The sequence below is a fragment of the Mauremys reevesii genome, linkage group 18, assembly GCF_016161935.1.
Source record: "Mauremys reevesii isolate NIE-2019 linkage group 18, ASM1616193v1, whole genome shotgun sequence".
In the NCBI taxonomy this organism is placed as follows: domain Eukaryota; kingdom Metazoa; phylum Chordata; order Testudines; family Geoemydidae; genus Mauremys; species Mauremys reevesii.
Window position 1 is genome coordinate 5079584 of NC_052640.1, and position 17214 is coordinate 5096797.

Here is a 17214-nt window from a genome sequence, read left to right on the forward strand (position 1 = left end):
CTGATAAGAGATGTCATATAAGTGAAAGTACTCTAGCCACACCATTGGAAACTGTTTATTTCAGAGGAGACATGATAAGAAGTATATAAAACAAATGGTATAGAGCAGGGAAGTCAGGCGCTCATATTTATCCTCTCATAACACAACAGCAAAGTCACATTCAATGAAACTGAAAGACAACTAATAAGAACAAAAACACGCACTCTTCACCACCAGCATACACACAACTTGTGGAACTCGATGCCACTGGATTCCATGGAGGTCTACAGCTTATTAGAACTGAAGAAAAAATTAGACACATATAAGAATACTGAAAACATCCAAAGTAACATTAAGACAGTTTTATTTAAAAAGTAAAAATAAAACAAAACCTCATGCTTCAGGGCATAAATCGATCACCGACTGATGACGGGGAGTCAGGAAGAAACTTCCCTTGTGGACAAGTTATTCCACAATTGTCCAAAATATAGCTCTCTTACACCTTCCGCTGAAGCATCTGGTACTGGCCACTGCCAGCGACTGGCTACCTGACTAGATGGAGCAATGCTCTGATCTGGTCTGTCAGTTCCTATGGTCCTAAAATATCACACTCTTAAAATACAAAACACAGAGGAACATCATATTGGTTTTCACCACCCACAAGCAGCCTCCTGAATGACTAAAACAGTGGACCTCACCGGAGGAGAACCATATATGGCCTATATCTATAACTAAAGAGTTCAGCATCACCACCTATGGCATTACATTTCAGCAGACTTATTCGTAGTGATTTAGTTAACAAGTCCATGTTTTCCGTATCGTCGTACAAGTTTTATTCTTCTGCTGCAATAAAGAAGTAATGCAACATTAAGATGACCAGCAACTCTACTGCCCACAAACACCTGTCAGGGATGGTCTAGATAATACTTAGTCCTCCCATGAGTGCAGAAGACTGGACTAGATGGACTATTGAGGTCCCTTCCAGTCCTATGATTCTATGATTTAGATAACTGGAAATGATATCCAGGCACATGCTTGGTGAACCAAGGAGAGACTAGGATTATTATACTATCAATGCAATCAACTGAAGAGAAAATCTGAGGTTTGCATCAGCCCTCACTATCCATTATCTCCCTCTCCACCATGGCACAAACTCTCTCACTCTGAAGTGTAAGTTAGGAACAGAAACTGAAAAAATGACTGATACAAGACAGATATATAAAACAATACAAAAAAATTTAATAACACATACATCAGCTATCAACAAAAAAAAAAAAAAGAAAAATGAAAAGAAACAAAAAAAACCCCACTTTTTTTCATTCAGAGAGACTGAGCATGGAAAATTCCTACCAAAAGGTGTTCCAAAAAAACAGAACAGAAACTTAAAAAGATAATTAATTATAGCTGTAAATATATTTATGGTCATTATTAAAGGTAAGTCTGATTCCCCTCTGATTCTCTCACCCTGTCCTCAAGCCTGGTCCAAGTGTCTCAGCGTGTGCTGCTGGTGACAGACAAGTATCCGCCTAAATGCCATCGACAAGCAGTGTCATCCAGAAGCGGCGGCGGCATTTCGGCGGCGACACTTCTGGATGATACTGCTTGTTGGCAGTATTTCGGCAGCGACGCCTATTGACGTTGCTGCTTGTCAGTAGCATTTTGGCGGATGCTCGTCTGCCGCCATGGTCCTCCGTGGCTCGTAATCTGGTGCCCGCCAGACCAAAAAGGTTGGGGACCACAACCCTGGTAGAACTGGAGCAATGGAGAAACAATACATAATCAGATGTCTGGGTAAATTGGGAACTCTCCTCAGACATGTTTTAAAAGCTGAGAAACTAAAAGCAAGACTGCCTCCACTGCCACCCAGATGGCCAAGACAGAACACAGAACAAAATACAGCACTGTCACAGAAATGCAAAATGCTGGGCAAACAGCGTGCAACTATTTGACTCCAGTGGCTTTGCCAGACTACTTTGTTGGGTTTTTATTTTCACCTCAGCTCTTGAAATTGAAGTCTTCCTAGACATTTGAAAGGCTTCATTATTTTTGTAACCGCTATAAATCATGCACCCCGGACATATGCACTTTGATTATAGACTTAAACAGCATATCTGAGAGAAAGCAGCAGAATCCACTGCTCTTGAAAAACCCAGTGAGTTTTTCCCTGAGTAAAGCAAAACAGCACAGCAATACAGACACTTGGCTGCTTGGCAGAAATCTGCTCAGTTACACTTATAAAAATACTATAACTAAAAATGTACATAGCATTTCTGATTATTCCCAACATAAATCCACATTTCACAGTAAGCTGCCATAACAGAAAGCTGTGCAAGTGCATGTTTAAACAGGGCAGCTCTTTTGACTGGTTCAGCAATTCTTGAAAGGCAGCTTAAATTGAGAAATACTTGTTATCATTATTACAATAATGTAATATTCCATACTCCCTACTCTGGCAAATTTTTCCCAAAGAATCCTCTGGACACTTTTAGAGCTTCCAAAACAGCTAAGTCCCCAACAGAGTCAGTCTAGCTAATAAACCCATGGAAATTAGAAGTAAAGGTACACAAGTGCAACTTAAAAAGGAAGCAATTCTACATGGGAACCTTAGATCTGCCTGTGTATATCCTATCTAACCAAGAGAACCCCTTTCAGAATATTTCACCTTTAGCAGAGCCACCAAAAAAATAAACTACTCTGGGTATAGCTCAAACCAGAAAAATATAAGTAAAAATCCAACTACAGTACTTTGCGTTATCACAACAGACAAGAGTTAATCAATTGACAGATAATCTTACATTTATCCAATGCTCATGATCCTGAAAGACCTCAAAGCTCTTCAAACTATAAATATGCAATACCACTGAAATGCAGCTGCTTCTGGGCAGTAATCAATCAGCACAACAGCGAGACATGCATTTTGGCTAAGAAAATTGGGGAAAACCCCTACTCTTCCCTAAGAGACTCATGGGATCTTCAACACCCACTCAGGACCTCATCTTTCCTCATCTCCTTTGAAAAATACACACGGTACGTGCATGATATTCAACATAGTTGCCTTGAAAGACTGAAGAGAGTAAAGCCTGTTAGCTGGATTGGCAAGTTTCTACCATCACCAACTAAACCCAGCAACATGACCTGACTGTCTGCTACTCACTTTCACCCAATTAAGTAACTGATAACTTTAACCTCTTCTGGACCCCAGATGATCACCACACTTGCTTAGAAAAGAGGAATGTATGGTTAACACATAGTGTGCATTATGTGGACTGTGCATTATGAAAGACGGACTGGTGACCAGCCATTAAGTGGCAACAGGATGACAGACAAGATGACCCTGCCAAAAAAAAAAAAAAAAATCTTAGGGTCAGAGGGATTGAATTATGAAGAAAGATTATATTGACCAAGGGCTAGACTTTTAAAAGTATTTAGATGCCAAAAGATGCAGGCAGGCATCTAGTACAATTTTCAAAAGCAGCTATCTTTAGACACCTTTAAACATCTGGTCCTAAATGTGTACAACTAGACTAAGCAGTTAGGTGGAGAACACAGAAACACTCTACAAGTACCTGGAAGGTGTAAACTCCAAGAAGAATTGTATGTGGTATACAGGGAGTCACAGGGATAGAACTAGGATGAAATTAATAATGGGAAAATTTTGCCTGAATGTCAGGAAAAGTTTCCTGATGGGGAAATGTATTAATCTTTGGAATAGTCTGCCAAGAAAAGCAGTGCAAGCCACATTGCCTGGGATTTTAATAACCAGACTGGACTGGATGCTAGAAAATGTACTCCAAGGAACAATCTGGATATGTAGGTTTCCCACAATCACACCCCACTATGTAACTTCTACGAGAAGCAATACTTTCAAAACATTGCCATGCAGGAATTTTTAATGTATGTGGGATCTAAGTGAAGATTTTATTGAATTTTAGTTATAATTACATGAAAAAGTGAAGCATAGATACAGGAATGTGAACATACTGGAATCAATCCTACAAGCATGCCACATGCAGAACTTCCATTAACTTCACTGCGAATTTCCACACATACTACTTGCAACGCCTGGCCCTCCAAATACACAAATATACATACCACCACATTACTAGTTAGACACATCATGTAAAGTTATGCCAAAAGACAATACATCTCAGTGAACAGAAGGGACCCTAATATAACATATTTGAAAATTGGTCATGGAATCATGTAAGAGATTGTGAAAGGAGGATCTTTCTTCCTGTAGGCCACCAAAGCTGGGGTTTGGGACCAAAAAAGGTACATCCACGAAAGCGATCAAGTTTTTGCACATGTTGTAACTTCTGTTCTAATGGTAACTGGTTCTCCTGCTCTCTCACCCTTGTATTTTTGGCTTTGAGTAGGAAGATGCATTTGTCAACCACCCCAAATAGAAAAAAATGGGGGTGTTAGTGACCTATGTTAAATGGTTCCGGACTGGTGATCAGGGTAACCTCGTTTGGCATATTGCCACCACATTTGCGCTTTTGAACCATGCTGGCCACATCCTTTCCAACACTGGTGGGAGAGCAAAGAGTAATATAAACCCTATAGAGGATTTTCACTTGCATTCCATTCCTATGAAAGGAAATGTATTTTAGATTTTTTTCTGCTTTCCTTTTCTAGCTCTGTTCTAAGCAGACACAGGAGTTACTCCTAGTGTAAAATTGACCAAGAGCCTATACTACAGTCAAAAACCCAATACATAGCAACATATTCTATTTATGCCCACAATGAGAACAGAGGGTTTAATGGTCCCCAAAGCATGATTTAATGGTTTCAGCCACATAGCATTCTACTTGGTATTTTACAATAAGGCGAAAATGCTTGTGGAAAGATAACCAATGAGACAGTCAAACATCATTTACAACAAGGACAATGGGGATAAGTAGAAGGCCTTTTCCAAGAGTTTTTTTTTTTTAAATATAGAGAGAGAGAGCGCGCGCACGCGCGCAGGGAACATGCCCTTGTTTCAGATAAAGAAATATTCTGGAGAATCAGGGTATGACTGTACAAAAGCCTGCTTTGCAGAACTCAGAAGGTTTAGGACATTCTTGAATCACACACTACATTAACAGTGTATTTCTCTTTTCTGATTAGAGTCAGCAAAATTTTGGAGGGAGGGAGGGAAGAGGAGCATAGTATTGATTTACCACCTTGAAAAGAGAAACAAAATCAATATGATTCTCCATTTCATGATTGGGCTACTCAGATCTCCGTTTTGACTGCAGAGCAGATTAGAGTGCTTCTGGGTTTTGGCTGACACAACTAGACAGATCGGGAAAGCTGTGAGTTTTAGTTCAATTATTCCTACTTACAGGCTCACTGGTTTGTCTGTATTTCTAATCTTTATTCACTCTCTCTCATGAACCCCTTTTAATTTTAACTTTTGTATGGGCTAAGGCGGCTAATTCTCAAGAGTCAGACAGTGAGCAAAGACTGTAAAATGGGCACTTAACTAATGCAGGCACATGTATTTTAGACTTTATTTTAAAAGGGGGGTGGGAAAGCATCACTGAAACGGATATGAAAAGAAATACTTAAGATTCCACCGTCCCATTTCAATTTTAAAATTTCCCTCCCACTTTAAATATCTACCCAAGCTGCTGGAGATCCAAACACAATAATATGGTGCTAGGAGGGAAGAGAACCCTGAAATGAAACTGATAATCTAGCTTCATCATTCTGAACTGAAAAAGAAAAAGTAAACAGACAGTGTAAAGCAAATCAGATCTTAAAAAATACTGTCAGCTTTCATAATCAAAGGAATTAAATACAGGTAAAATTTAAATATTATATTTCTATCTTGATAGTGCTCCTTTAATTCAATTATTGTGATAGACTGCCAGTCCAAAAAGAGTGAATAAAAGAAAATAAACGGAAAATGTACTGACAAAGTATAAACAAGAGTCTTCTACAAAGTAAAAATGAGATGCGGAAAGACACACAGATCTACAATAAACAAAAACTGAACTGAGTTTTTCAAATTCTAAATCCAGCAATATTGCAGGTATTTGGAAGTAGATTGTACGATGCTGAACTACACGTATAGGCACCTAAAACATCAGCCTGCCCTTAATAACTGTAGAAGCTGTTTCACGTTTTAATTCCCAACCCCGCACACTCGGTAATGCATCTGCTGCTCATGCCACGGCCCCGGGGGGGTGAATGCTCCACATCCTGGAACGCCAGACGGACAGTTGACTGGGTCGCTGACTACATTAAACGGTGATCTGCAGGGGGAGGGCCCCTGCCTACACGAAACAACACCGGGGGGGGGGGCTGCTGCCCTTTAATTAACCGCAGCAGAGCGCGGCCCCGCACCAAGGGGGGGGAACCGGGGGCTCGCCCTGCCCCAGTGGAGCCTCTGCCGCCCACCGCCGGGCCCTTTGCTCCGGGGGAAGAAGGGGCCCCGCCCCCCCCGTGAAAGGGGCAGGTGGCCCCGGCCCCCCCCGCCTCACCTCCGCGATGTCATTTTCCCCCGCGGCGCCTGCAGCTGCCCGTCCCCCCGAGTCTCGGCCTCTCACGGGGGGGCCCCTCCCCCGGCGGGACGCGGCCTGGGGGACCCGGAGGGGAGCGTGAGAAGCAGCCGCAGCCAGGCCGCGGCGACACAGAACCCCGGCGCAGCCTGCCAACGTCATCCGCCCGCGACCGGGTGGGGGCGGGGCCCGGCTGGCGCACGCGGGGCGGCCTGGCCCGCGGCTCTGCTGCTGGCTGCATTTCCTGACCCCAGGGGCTCCGCGGGCGCGGGGGGGCTGCAGGGAGGGATGGCTGGATGGATGGATGGTTTAGGGGAGCTCCGCATGCACCCCTAGGTGCCTCTTCTGAGCACTCTCCGCGTGCACAGGATCAGATTTTAAATGTCCCATGGTAACACCTGGTACTCAAAGTAGCACCTTTCATCTAGATCTTTTACAGACATGATCTGAGGAGATACTGGTCACTTGATTTTAATGACTGTTTTAAAAAAATCAGTTTGCTGATCGAGATCCTTTTTTAAACAGTAAAAAAACCAGGAGTACTTGTGGCACCTTAAAGACTGCTGAACTCAAATTAATATGCAAATTAGATACAATTAACTTAGTTTTAAACAGAGACTGGGAATGGTTGGGTCATTACACCAATTGAATCTATTTCCCTATGTTAAGTTCTCCTCACACCTTCTATGGGTCATCTCAATTATCACTTCAAAAGTTTTTTTTTTCTCCTGCTAATGATAGCTCATCTCAATTGATTAGACTCTTCCTGTTGGTATGCATACTTCCACCTTTTCATGTTCTCTGTATATATAAAGCTCTCCTGTGTGTTCCATTCTATGCATCCGAAGAAGTGAGTTGTAGCCCACTTTTCCTTATTTACTTTCTCTACACAACTCATGATTTTACATACCTCTATCATACCCTGCCTTAGTCTCCTCTTTTCCAAGCTGAAAAGTTCTAGCCTCTTTAATCTCTCCTCATATGGGACCCGTTCCAAACCCCTAATCATTTTAGTTGCCCTTCTCTGAAGCTTTTCTAATGCCAGTATATCTTTTTTGAGATAAGGAGACCACATCTGTACCCAGTATTTAAGATGTGGGAGTATCCTGGATTTATATAAGGGCAATAAGATATTCTCTGTTTTATTCTCTAGCCCTTTTTTAACGATTCCTAACAGCCTGTTTGCTTTTTTGACTGCCTCTGCACACTGCGTGGACATCTTCAGAGAACTATCCACGATGACTCCAAGATCTCTTTCCTGATTAGTTGTAGCTAAATTAGCCCCCACCATATTGTATGTACAGTTGGGGTTATTTTTTTCCAATGTGCATTACTTTACATTTATCCACATTAAATTTCATTTGCCATTTTGTTGCCCAATCACTTAGTTTTGTGTACTCTTTCTGAAGTTCTTCACAGTCTGCTTCATTTGCATATACTTCCCACAAGCTGTCCTTTATTACCTAACTTGTTAATAAAATTTTCTAATGGGGACATTTGTTTGTTTGTTTTCCCCCAGCTATTGTCTGTTGATGTTGTATAATCGCTTATAGTAATCTGTAGAATGAGCCATTTGATACAGGAAGCTAAAATTCTTTCCATAAGAAATTGAAGGAAACTAATTGCTGGAAAGAAATTAACATTGCCAAAAAGAAGAGCAGTGAGTCTGAGCACCATTTACAGGTAGGGTGACCAGATGTCCCGATTTTATAGGGACAGTCCCGATGTTTGGGTCTTTTTCTTATATAGGCTCCTTTTCAGGAGGGACAGGGTTTGTGGTCAAAAACACTCACATTCTGCTTCCTCCTGGCTAATGTGCCAAATTGACCTATTGCAGGGTTCTGGGGGGTTCTGCATTTTAATTTAATTTTAAATGAAGCTTCTTAAGTATTTTAAAAACCTTATTTACTTTATATACAACAATAGTTTAGTTATATATTATAGCCATAAAAAGAGACCTTCTAAAAATATTAAAATGTATTACTGGCATGTGAAACCTTAAATGAGAGAGACAAAATGAAGACTCGGCACAGCTCTTCTGAAAGGTTGCCAAACCCTGATCTTTTGGATGCTTGAGGCATGCTCTTTCACTTTTTTGTGTGTGAATACGTGAATAAGGAGGTAAGGTTTGTGGGTACAGAGCACTCCCCTGACCCCAAGGTGATAACCATAGTGGTCCCATTCATTTTTTCCACTGGCTTCCTCCTTGATTATTTCTAATGACTTGGCTGCCTATGTACCTGTCACTGGTCCAGAGATGGTTGTGCACCTGTCACTGGTCCAGGGATGGTTGCAAATCTGGAGAGATGGGGTTTGCAGTCGAAAACGCTCACGATTTGCTTCCTCCTGGCTAATGTGCCAAATTGACCTATTGGATGAGTGAGGCGCGTGCTTTCACTTTTTTGTGTGTGAATAAGTGAAAAGGGAGGTAAGGTTTGTGGGTACAGAGCACTCCCCTGACCCCAAGGTGATAACCAGAGTGGCCCCATTCATTTGTTCCACTGGCTTCCTCCTTGATTATTTCCAATGACTTGGCTCCCTATGCACCTGTCACTGGTCCGGGGATGGTTGCGCACCTGTCACTGGTCTAGGGTTGGTTGTGCCCCTGTCACTGGTCCAGGGATGGTTGCAAATCTGGAGGGATGGGGGTTGTGGTCGAAAAGGCTCACAATTTGCTTCCTCCTGGCTAATGTGCCAAATTGAGGTAAGGTTTGGGGGTACAGAGCATGCCCCTGACCTCAAGGTGATAACCAGAGTGGCCCCTTTCATTTTTTCCACTGGCTTCCTCCTTGATTATTTCCAATGACTTGGCTGCCTATGCACCTGTCACTGGTCCGGGGATGGTTGTGCCCCTGTCACTGGTCCAGGGATGGTTGCAAATCTGGAGGGATGGGATTTGTGGTTGAAAACGCTCACGATCTGCTTCCTCCCGGCTAATGTGCCAAATTGACCTATTGGATGAGTGAGGCGCGCTCTTTCACTCGTTTGTGTGTGTGTGTGACGTTATTGATATAAACTGGGACCATATAGAACATGGTTTGCAACCAAGGTCCTGTAGTGGCACCAAATCTTAGGTAAAGGGGGTCATATAAGGTGGCTAAGACCAGGTTATGGGTTGGTGGTTATGATTATGCTGTCTGTATGTATGTATCATTTTGTAGTTGAAGTTATAAGTATTGGCGCTATACTGTCTGTATTTTGTATTTGTGCTCTGCTTCTGGGTGACACTGCAGACAAGTTGGTGTTAGCAAAACTCAGATCAGTTTTGGTTGTGCTGGGGTGGGGGAAAAGACTGGATAATGTGCCCTGGTTTCCAAAGAAGACAGGTATTATCTGTGACCGCTGAGTTCTTAACAGGATATTGATCATAAAATATTTAACCATATGTTGTGACTACTTACATTAAAGAAATCCATTCACCTTAGTTTAGGAGAGAGACCACTGATTGACAGAAAGTAATCTGTTGTTGCAGATCCCCATAGTGCAATTGTTTTTTCTTCTCCACTGTCAGTGCAGCTTTCATTTTGGCAAGTTTTGCATAAAGATGCATCCAAAAATTCTGCAGCCACTGGTCATCAGCCCAAGCCTTCATTGTTGCAGAAGATTTTTGCCCTTGGGAACAATGTAGGGTGAGACCATATAATACACTTACTGAATATTTGTGAATCAGCTTCTACACACAAGCGATGACGTGTGAACATGGGACTGTAAGAGCTGGATTCACAGGCAAGAGTAATGCAGCAAAAGGCAATCCTAAAATTTGTGAACTGTTCTGATACTTTACGTAGACAAATAGTTATGAGATACTCTTTTAAATACTCAAGAGATGTGATGCAGAGTTTGATGGAATATAGGGAAATTATTTCACTGCATCAAGTCTCTTGTAGCAGTAAATTAGCACCGGGGAGGCAGATTTTTATATTTTTTGTGGCATCCAGAAAAGGTCCAAGGGAGTTTTCCTGTGGGAGGGGGATTAGAGTCAGTACCGACTTTACAATGGTGCCAACGGTGCCGTGGCACCAGGCCCATCCTGCATCTCACTGCAGACACAGTGCTCAGAATTAAGCAATGTTCTCAAGGCTATTGTACTCTGTACTAGTTTTCAGTTGCCAGCTACATGCTTCAGCCATGCCACTTTCTCATTAGGCTATATCCTGAATATTGTGACTGGGAATGAGGCGGGGGAAGGAATGTAGCAGATGCAAATTCGAGGTGAATATTGTCTTGTCAATACTGTCCTGGGTTTATGATGCTTTATGCCATGGACTGAAGCAAAGTGGCTGGTGAATAACCAGGAATCTGGTTAATAATTATCTAAATTCAGCTTTCTTCTTTCTCTCTCTGTGAATTATCACTAATTCAAAATAGTAGTGTGCAAGTTGACTGGATAATGATAATAGCATAATCTCTTGTTATAACATTGTAAACCATACTACCTGGTTTTTATATTAAACACCTACTATACATAATACAATAAATCTGACAGAAACAAAACCTAAGAAAAGTGTATTCTTTCTGCGTCTTATTTAAAGTTTTACAGTAATCTCTTGCTTCAGAATGCCTCATGGGTCACCCATGCTGTTTGCAATAGTATTCAACATGTGGCTTGTCAGCTGACTCTTTACTGATTCCTGAACAGCTGGTAGCTCAATATTAATCTGAGATAGATACTATATGCAGAAGCACAACTCTGTATATATGGGGAGGGGGTGATTATTGACCTTTGTGCATATGTAATAGTTTTTGGTGTTTGTAAGACAAGGTATAATAATGAACTGTGGAAAAGTTCCTGTTTGGTGTGAGAGATGTTACTTGTACCTCAATGCACTCCCCTTCCCCACTCCCAGCCCTATGCATGCTGGCTTGGGAATATCACTACTGTAGTGTCAGCTTTTAAGAGAGCTTCACATGCAGAGCCGTATCTAGGGATTTTTGCACACAAGGCAAGGAACAGAGGCAGCATGTCCGGCTCTTCCCTATTGGAAGGAAGGATCCACCAACGAATTTCTGCAAAAGAGCCGTATGTGCCGCCCCTCTCCATTGATGACGACCAGCGGCAATTCGGCAACGGGTCCCCCAGTCCTTCTCAGAGGGAAGGACTTGCTGCCGAATTGCCGCTGAAGGAGAGACTTTCTGAGCCCCTCACTTTCCGTGCGCGAGGCAAGTGCCTCACTCACCTTGCCCTCGTTACGGCAATGTTCACATGCACCACTTCTAGTATTACGGTAAGTTAAAACAAGCTACAGTACCATTGGGACATTAATGCTCTATTACAGTGTTTGCATTAGCATATTAAAAGCTATAACACTTAACAGACTAGTTAGGGCCGGCTTTAGGAAGTTTGGGGCCCACCTAATTCAAACATTTTCGGCGGGGCCCCAGCAGGGATGACTTTTAAAAAAAGAAAAAAAAGTTAAAAAAAAAGCCTTTCCTTTCTTAGCAACCGGTTCCCTATAAAAAGTTCTGATTTAAGGGATGTGCCAGAGTATGTATTTTTGGTACCAATAGGGTTACCATATGTCCATATTTAAAAATTCCTCCCGGACAGCAATTTAAGAACCAAAAAGTCTGACATGTCTGGGAAAATGTGGCTGTATGTTAACCCTACCTACAGTTATTTTTTAAAAAGATGGGACTGAACTAGAAATGAGCTCCGTTTCACATGTGTGGGTCCCCGCCACTCCCTGGGATTGTGCTAGGATGACCACATGTCCCAATTTTATAGAGACAGTCCCAATTTTGGGGTCTTTTTTTTATATAGGATCCTATTAACCTCCACCCCATCCCGATTTTTCACACTTGCTGTCTGGTCACCCTAGGGTGTGCACATGTGTGAGTACCAGCTGCTCTCTTCTCCCATCATTGAAGCAGGTATGCAGGGTTACTGCCCAGGGAATTGCAGGGCACCAGTGGACATGGGGCTGGCTGCAGGCAGGGCAAGGGGTGCAGCAATGGCTGGAGACAGGGGTGTGTGGGGTGGGGTGGGGTGGGGTGGGCTGGCTGGCTTCAAGCAGGGCCATAGGGGGGTGCGGCAGGGGTTGGCTGGAGATAGGGCAGGGAGTGCGGGTACAGGGGGTACAGACCACCCGGTATGGTAAGTGCTCCCTCCTCCTCCTCCCTCCCCCACCAGGGGCTCCCCTGCTTCCACAGCCCTGGCCATGTACATAGCTGCCGGAGCCCTGGGGAAGCGGCGGGGCTCCAGTGGCTATTTAAAGGGCTGGGATGATAGAAGCAACGGGAGCCATGGGCTTTTTAAGTAGCCCACAGATCCCCACAGCCCTACCCCAGGGCTCTAGCGTGTGGCTGTGGTGGCAATTTAAAGGGCCCCCATGCCGTCTAAATTGTCCCCTGGAGAAGCCGGGCCACCCCGGTACAGTGCACCGACTCTTGCCAATACACTGAACCGGGGCTTGGGCACGGGACCCTCTTAGGGGCAGGGCCCGATTCAGGGGAATTGGTTCAATTGGCCTAAAGCCGGCCCTGACAGTATGTCCAGGACATTACTAGCACACTTTTCCCCCACCAATACCTAGTAGTTGCACTGTCATCTCCCATAGCTACTTATGTTGCAGCTTTATTGTTAAAACTAAATTGGGAAGAAAGACGACTGATTCAGAACTTGTTTAATGGTTACTTTATTGCTAAAGGGTGTAGTGGGGTGTAGACTCGGAGTGAGGAAGGTTTCTATGATGTAGGCAAGATCAAGTATTTTATCCAAAACCAGAATATGAATGGTGCTGGTCTTCTTGGTGTCTGACCTTGAGCTATTGTCAAAAGTTTGAGGGTGATTCTTCTCTTTCCTCATATTTTGGTTAGGATTCCATTGATAAAGGGATTGGCCTCAAATACCTGGTTGTAGGACTCTTCCACAGTGTAGTTGTTTTCATCTTGGGTTGCCCAGTCCTAATTATATTAAAGCATGTACTTTAGTCTTTGTAATTAGCTCCGCGGCCGTCGCCGGGCTGGCCCCCCGCTGGCCGCTCCGCTTTGGCTCTGACCCTCTTACACCAATCACTGTAACTGGCTTCTACTCTGGGTTATCTGTTTTATTTTAATGATATTGGGCCAGCCAATGGTGCCATGATGCATTCCATGAGATGAGGATCTGGCCTATTGTTCTCATGTTGGGCCAGATTCTGCCACCCTTATGTTGACTATACAATACCCCACAAGCAAGTCCCATTGAACTCAGTGTTAGAAGAGAGAGGTATTACTCAGTGTGAGATAACAACTATAGCACCTCTGTCTTGTCTATTTATGTCCTTCTGCTTGTATGTCAGTCTGTGTTGTGATCCTGTGTGTCATATCAGTGCACTTACATGTTCTCATACATTATACAAAGAAGTATCTGACAGATGTTCAAGGAGCAGATTTATACCACACAGATTTATACATGCGGAGAATTGATGCATTCTGACTTGCATATTTAGGGGTTTTTTTGAAAGTCATGAAATGTCAACATAGAAGACAGTTTCGCATTGTATTATTTTGCAAATGTCAGTTGCATACATGGTGCATTTATCTGTGCATTTGATCATCACCAGCATGAATACACAGTTAAGTAATTGAAAACAATCACCCCACTAGATATGAAATTGTTCTTTTGTGAAAGGAGTTATGCTGAAGGGTTGCCATGTTGTCAGAAGGTCAGACGAATATAGGGCAAGAAGAGCTTGTCTTTTACCCAAAAAGGTCCCCAAGGTGGGAAAGCCCCTCAAGGGAAATTAGGATTAAGAGGGTTTAGTTGATGGCCCTTACTGGTTATCTAGCACAGTTTTGGTCTAACATGGAGATGAAGCTGCCCATAAAAGGAAAAGTACAGGCAAGCTTGACACAGACCAAAAGAGGATAAGAAAGATAAATGATGTGGGAAATATGCCATGAATTTTGTTGTGGTGCCATAATTGTTAGATGAACAGTAGGAGTAGGGGAAATATAGAAGATAATTATTTAGACCTAGTTGGAAGATCTGTTATTTTCTAAAAGGTATTTATGGACTGGACAGCCCAACAGTTTTTGACATTTTATAAAGCCTCTAGCTTTGTGAAACAGTTTTCACGATGGTGGCAGGACAATAAACATAACAGTGTCTAGTAGAATGGAGAAAACATCCACCCCAAAACAAAAATGGGTGCCTTAAATAAATACACAGGGATGAACATGAAGAAAAAAGACACTAAAAATTATGAAAAGAAACCACCAGAGTCTAAAAATGGGATTTTTTTTATGATCATAGTCGGCGCCGGCACTGGAGTTGCTGACTTTCTTGGTTTCCTATAGATGCCAACAGACTTGGCAACAGTCTATTTGAATGATCTACATCTGCTTTTTCTATCCTACACTTTTCCCAGGTTAATCATTACTGATGGGGAGTTTACATAAAGCCCCTGAAGATAGTATGTAAAAGTCAAGCGTTAAAATGGCCTGCTTGAAGAGAGGTTACATCAAATTGCTTCTATGCTTTGGCTGGGCCAATATTTTTCTTGCCCATTCTGTCAAAGTAAAGTGTCTACACTTTATATGCTAACTCAGGGGTGGGCAAACTATGGCCTGTGGGACTGTCTTGCCCGGCCCCCAAGCTCCTGGCCTGGGAGGCTAACCGCAGCCCCTTCCCCGCAGCCTCAACTCACTCGCTCTGCCGCCAGCGCAAAGCTCTGGGCATCTGGGCTGCGAGCTTCTGGGGCAGCGCAGCTGCAGAGCCCGGCCTGACCCAGTCTCTGTGCTGCATGGTGGTGGTGGCAGTGACAGACTTGAAGGTGGCAATTTTGCAACAAAAAACTTCAAAAACAGACTCCAAAGAGAGACTGCTGAACTCAAATTAATATGTTATTTAAAAAAAAATCCTCTTCCAAAACAGACTCCATGCGGGAGTCATCCGTCCTACTACATGAGAGGGGAAGCGCAATTAACCATCAACAAAATACTTTACTATATTCAAAATGCTCTCAAAAGTTCAAAGAAACTTAAAGAGAAAGATTTTTCTCTGATCTCTTTCATTTATAATTGGGGGTTACACATAAGAGTAGGTACAATTTTTGTTTACAGTTGTGTTTTTCAAGTCAATAGTGTCACCTTATACAACTCTGCGAAGTAGCTATTTGACATAATATGCAGACGGGGAAACTAAAGTATATAGAACCACGACGCTGACATGTGTAGGTTTATTACTAATCAGGGCCCCAATTCTGCAGATTTACACAAATTTAATTTTCACAAGTTCCAGGTACTGAAGTTAAACACTTAGCTATATGCTACATTGGAGGGGGGGGGGGGGGTTTAGGTCATCTGCAGAACCAAGAACAGACCCCATAAACCCTGTAACTACTCAACACATCACATACCTTCTTTTCCAACCCCAGCCAAGGTAGAATCCAGACAGTCCCACTCGTGACCAACTCCCACTACCCCGTTCTATAACCAGAGGGCGAGCGTGTCCTCCCTTTGACCCAGATCTTGACCCTCCTCCGCTCCGCAGTGAGACCTACAGGCAGCCAGAAACCGCTACAGGCCACAGACTACATCTCCCAGCGTGCCCCGGAGTGGACGGGGTGACGTCAGACGCCGGGCTCGCTTTAGAGCCGGGTTCCCGGATGTTGCTCCCTTTCCCTTCTAGGAAGGTAAGAATGGCGGAGTGGCGGCGCTCATAGCGGGGGAGCGGTAGCTGCTATCTGCCGCCATCTGCCGCGAGGAGGCTCCGAAGGGCCCGCGGGTCCGGCTCGGTGGCTCCGGGGGGCCCGGATGCACGCGGGGGGGCACGTATGTGCGGGGTTCGCGGGCCCCGGTAACTCCGGGGACTGTAGGCCGCGGATGGCCCGCTATGGTGACTGTGTGGCTGGGGACCCGGCAGCCTCCGCAATGGATTGGATAACTCCCCGGGTGGGGGGTGATCCTAGGAGCCCCCTTCCCTGGGCGGTGACCGGACTCGGCCGGAGCAGCGGTTGGGAGCCTGTAAAGTGCAGCCCCAGCCCGGCTTGAAGCCTTTGGTCTGAAACGTGTGAGGACGCTCCAGGCAGAGGCAGATCGGATCGTATGGGCGGTAGGCACACACAGGACGGGGATTCTTCCTTCGCCTCCAGTCTCTGCTCCCTGCGGTAAATCATAGCTGAGCCTGGCCAGCTTGGGGACTCCGCAGGGCATGTAAAAGCCCCAAGTCACCATGTGGCTATGGCCTTGGGCATGAGAAGCTGGTTACTGCCCCTCTCTCCACTTCCCTCTAGGGGCTGTCATGCAGTTGCAGCCCCACCTTGTATTTGCATGTTTCTCTTCTCTGGGATCTCTGCTTTAGTACTTTTGGACATGGTCAGGTATATGAATTGTGTCACCTGTATCTATGTGGCCTTGTGTTACAAGCGAGATGCAATGGATGTGGTGTCCTGTGCATCTTGATTAGGCTCCATGTAGTTTAGATGGCTTTGATGCAAAAGATAGTACAGTAAACATACCCGAATAGTCTCAAGACCACTGTAGGAATGCACCTCTACCCCGGTATAATGTGACCCAATATAACACAAATTTGGATATAATGCGGTAAAGCAGTGTTCCGGGGGAGGGGGAGGGGTGCGCACTCCGGTGGGATCAAAGCAAGTTTGATAAAACACAGTTTCACCTATAACGCGGTAAGATTGTTTGGCTCCTGAGGAGAGCATTATATCGAGGTAGAGGTGTACCATGGATATTTTAAGTATAATTTGCTTTTGTTTTTTGCAGCCATTACATTTTTTCTGTGCAGTTTCTTTGTTTAATG

General features: G+C 43.9%; 1 protein-coding gene across 1 annotated transcript in view; it reads right to left on the reverse strand.

Annotated features, from left to right (window-relative positions):
• Window positions 1-6621, reverse strand: part of PTPN11 (protein tyrosine phosphatase non-receptor type 11) — a 39442-nt gene extending 32821 nt beyond the window's left edge. Inside the window, exon 1 of the mRNA XM_039504915.1 lies at window positions 6453-6621. Coding sequence (XP_039360849.1) covers window positions 6453-6466 — 14 coding nt within the window. The 5' untranslated portion in view covers window positions 6467-6621. The remainder of the gene's footprint in view (window positions 1-6452) is intronic.
• Window positions 6622-17214: the final 10593 nt, after the last annotated feature.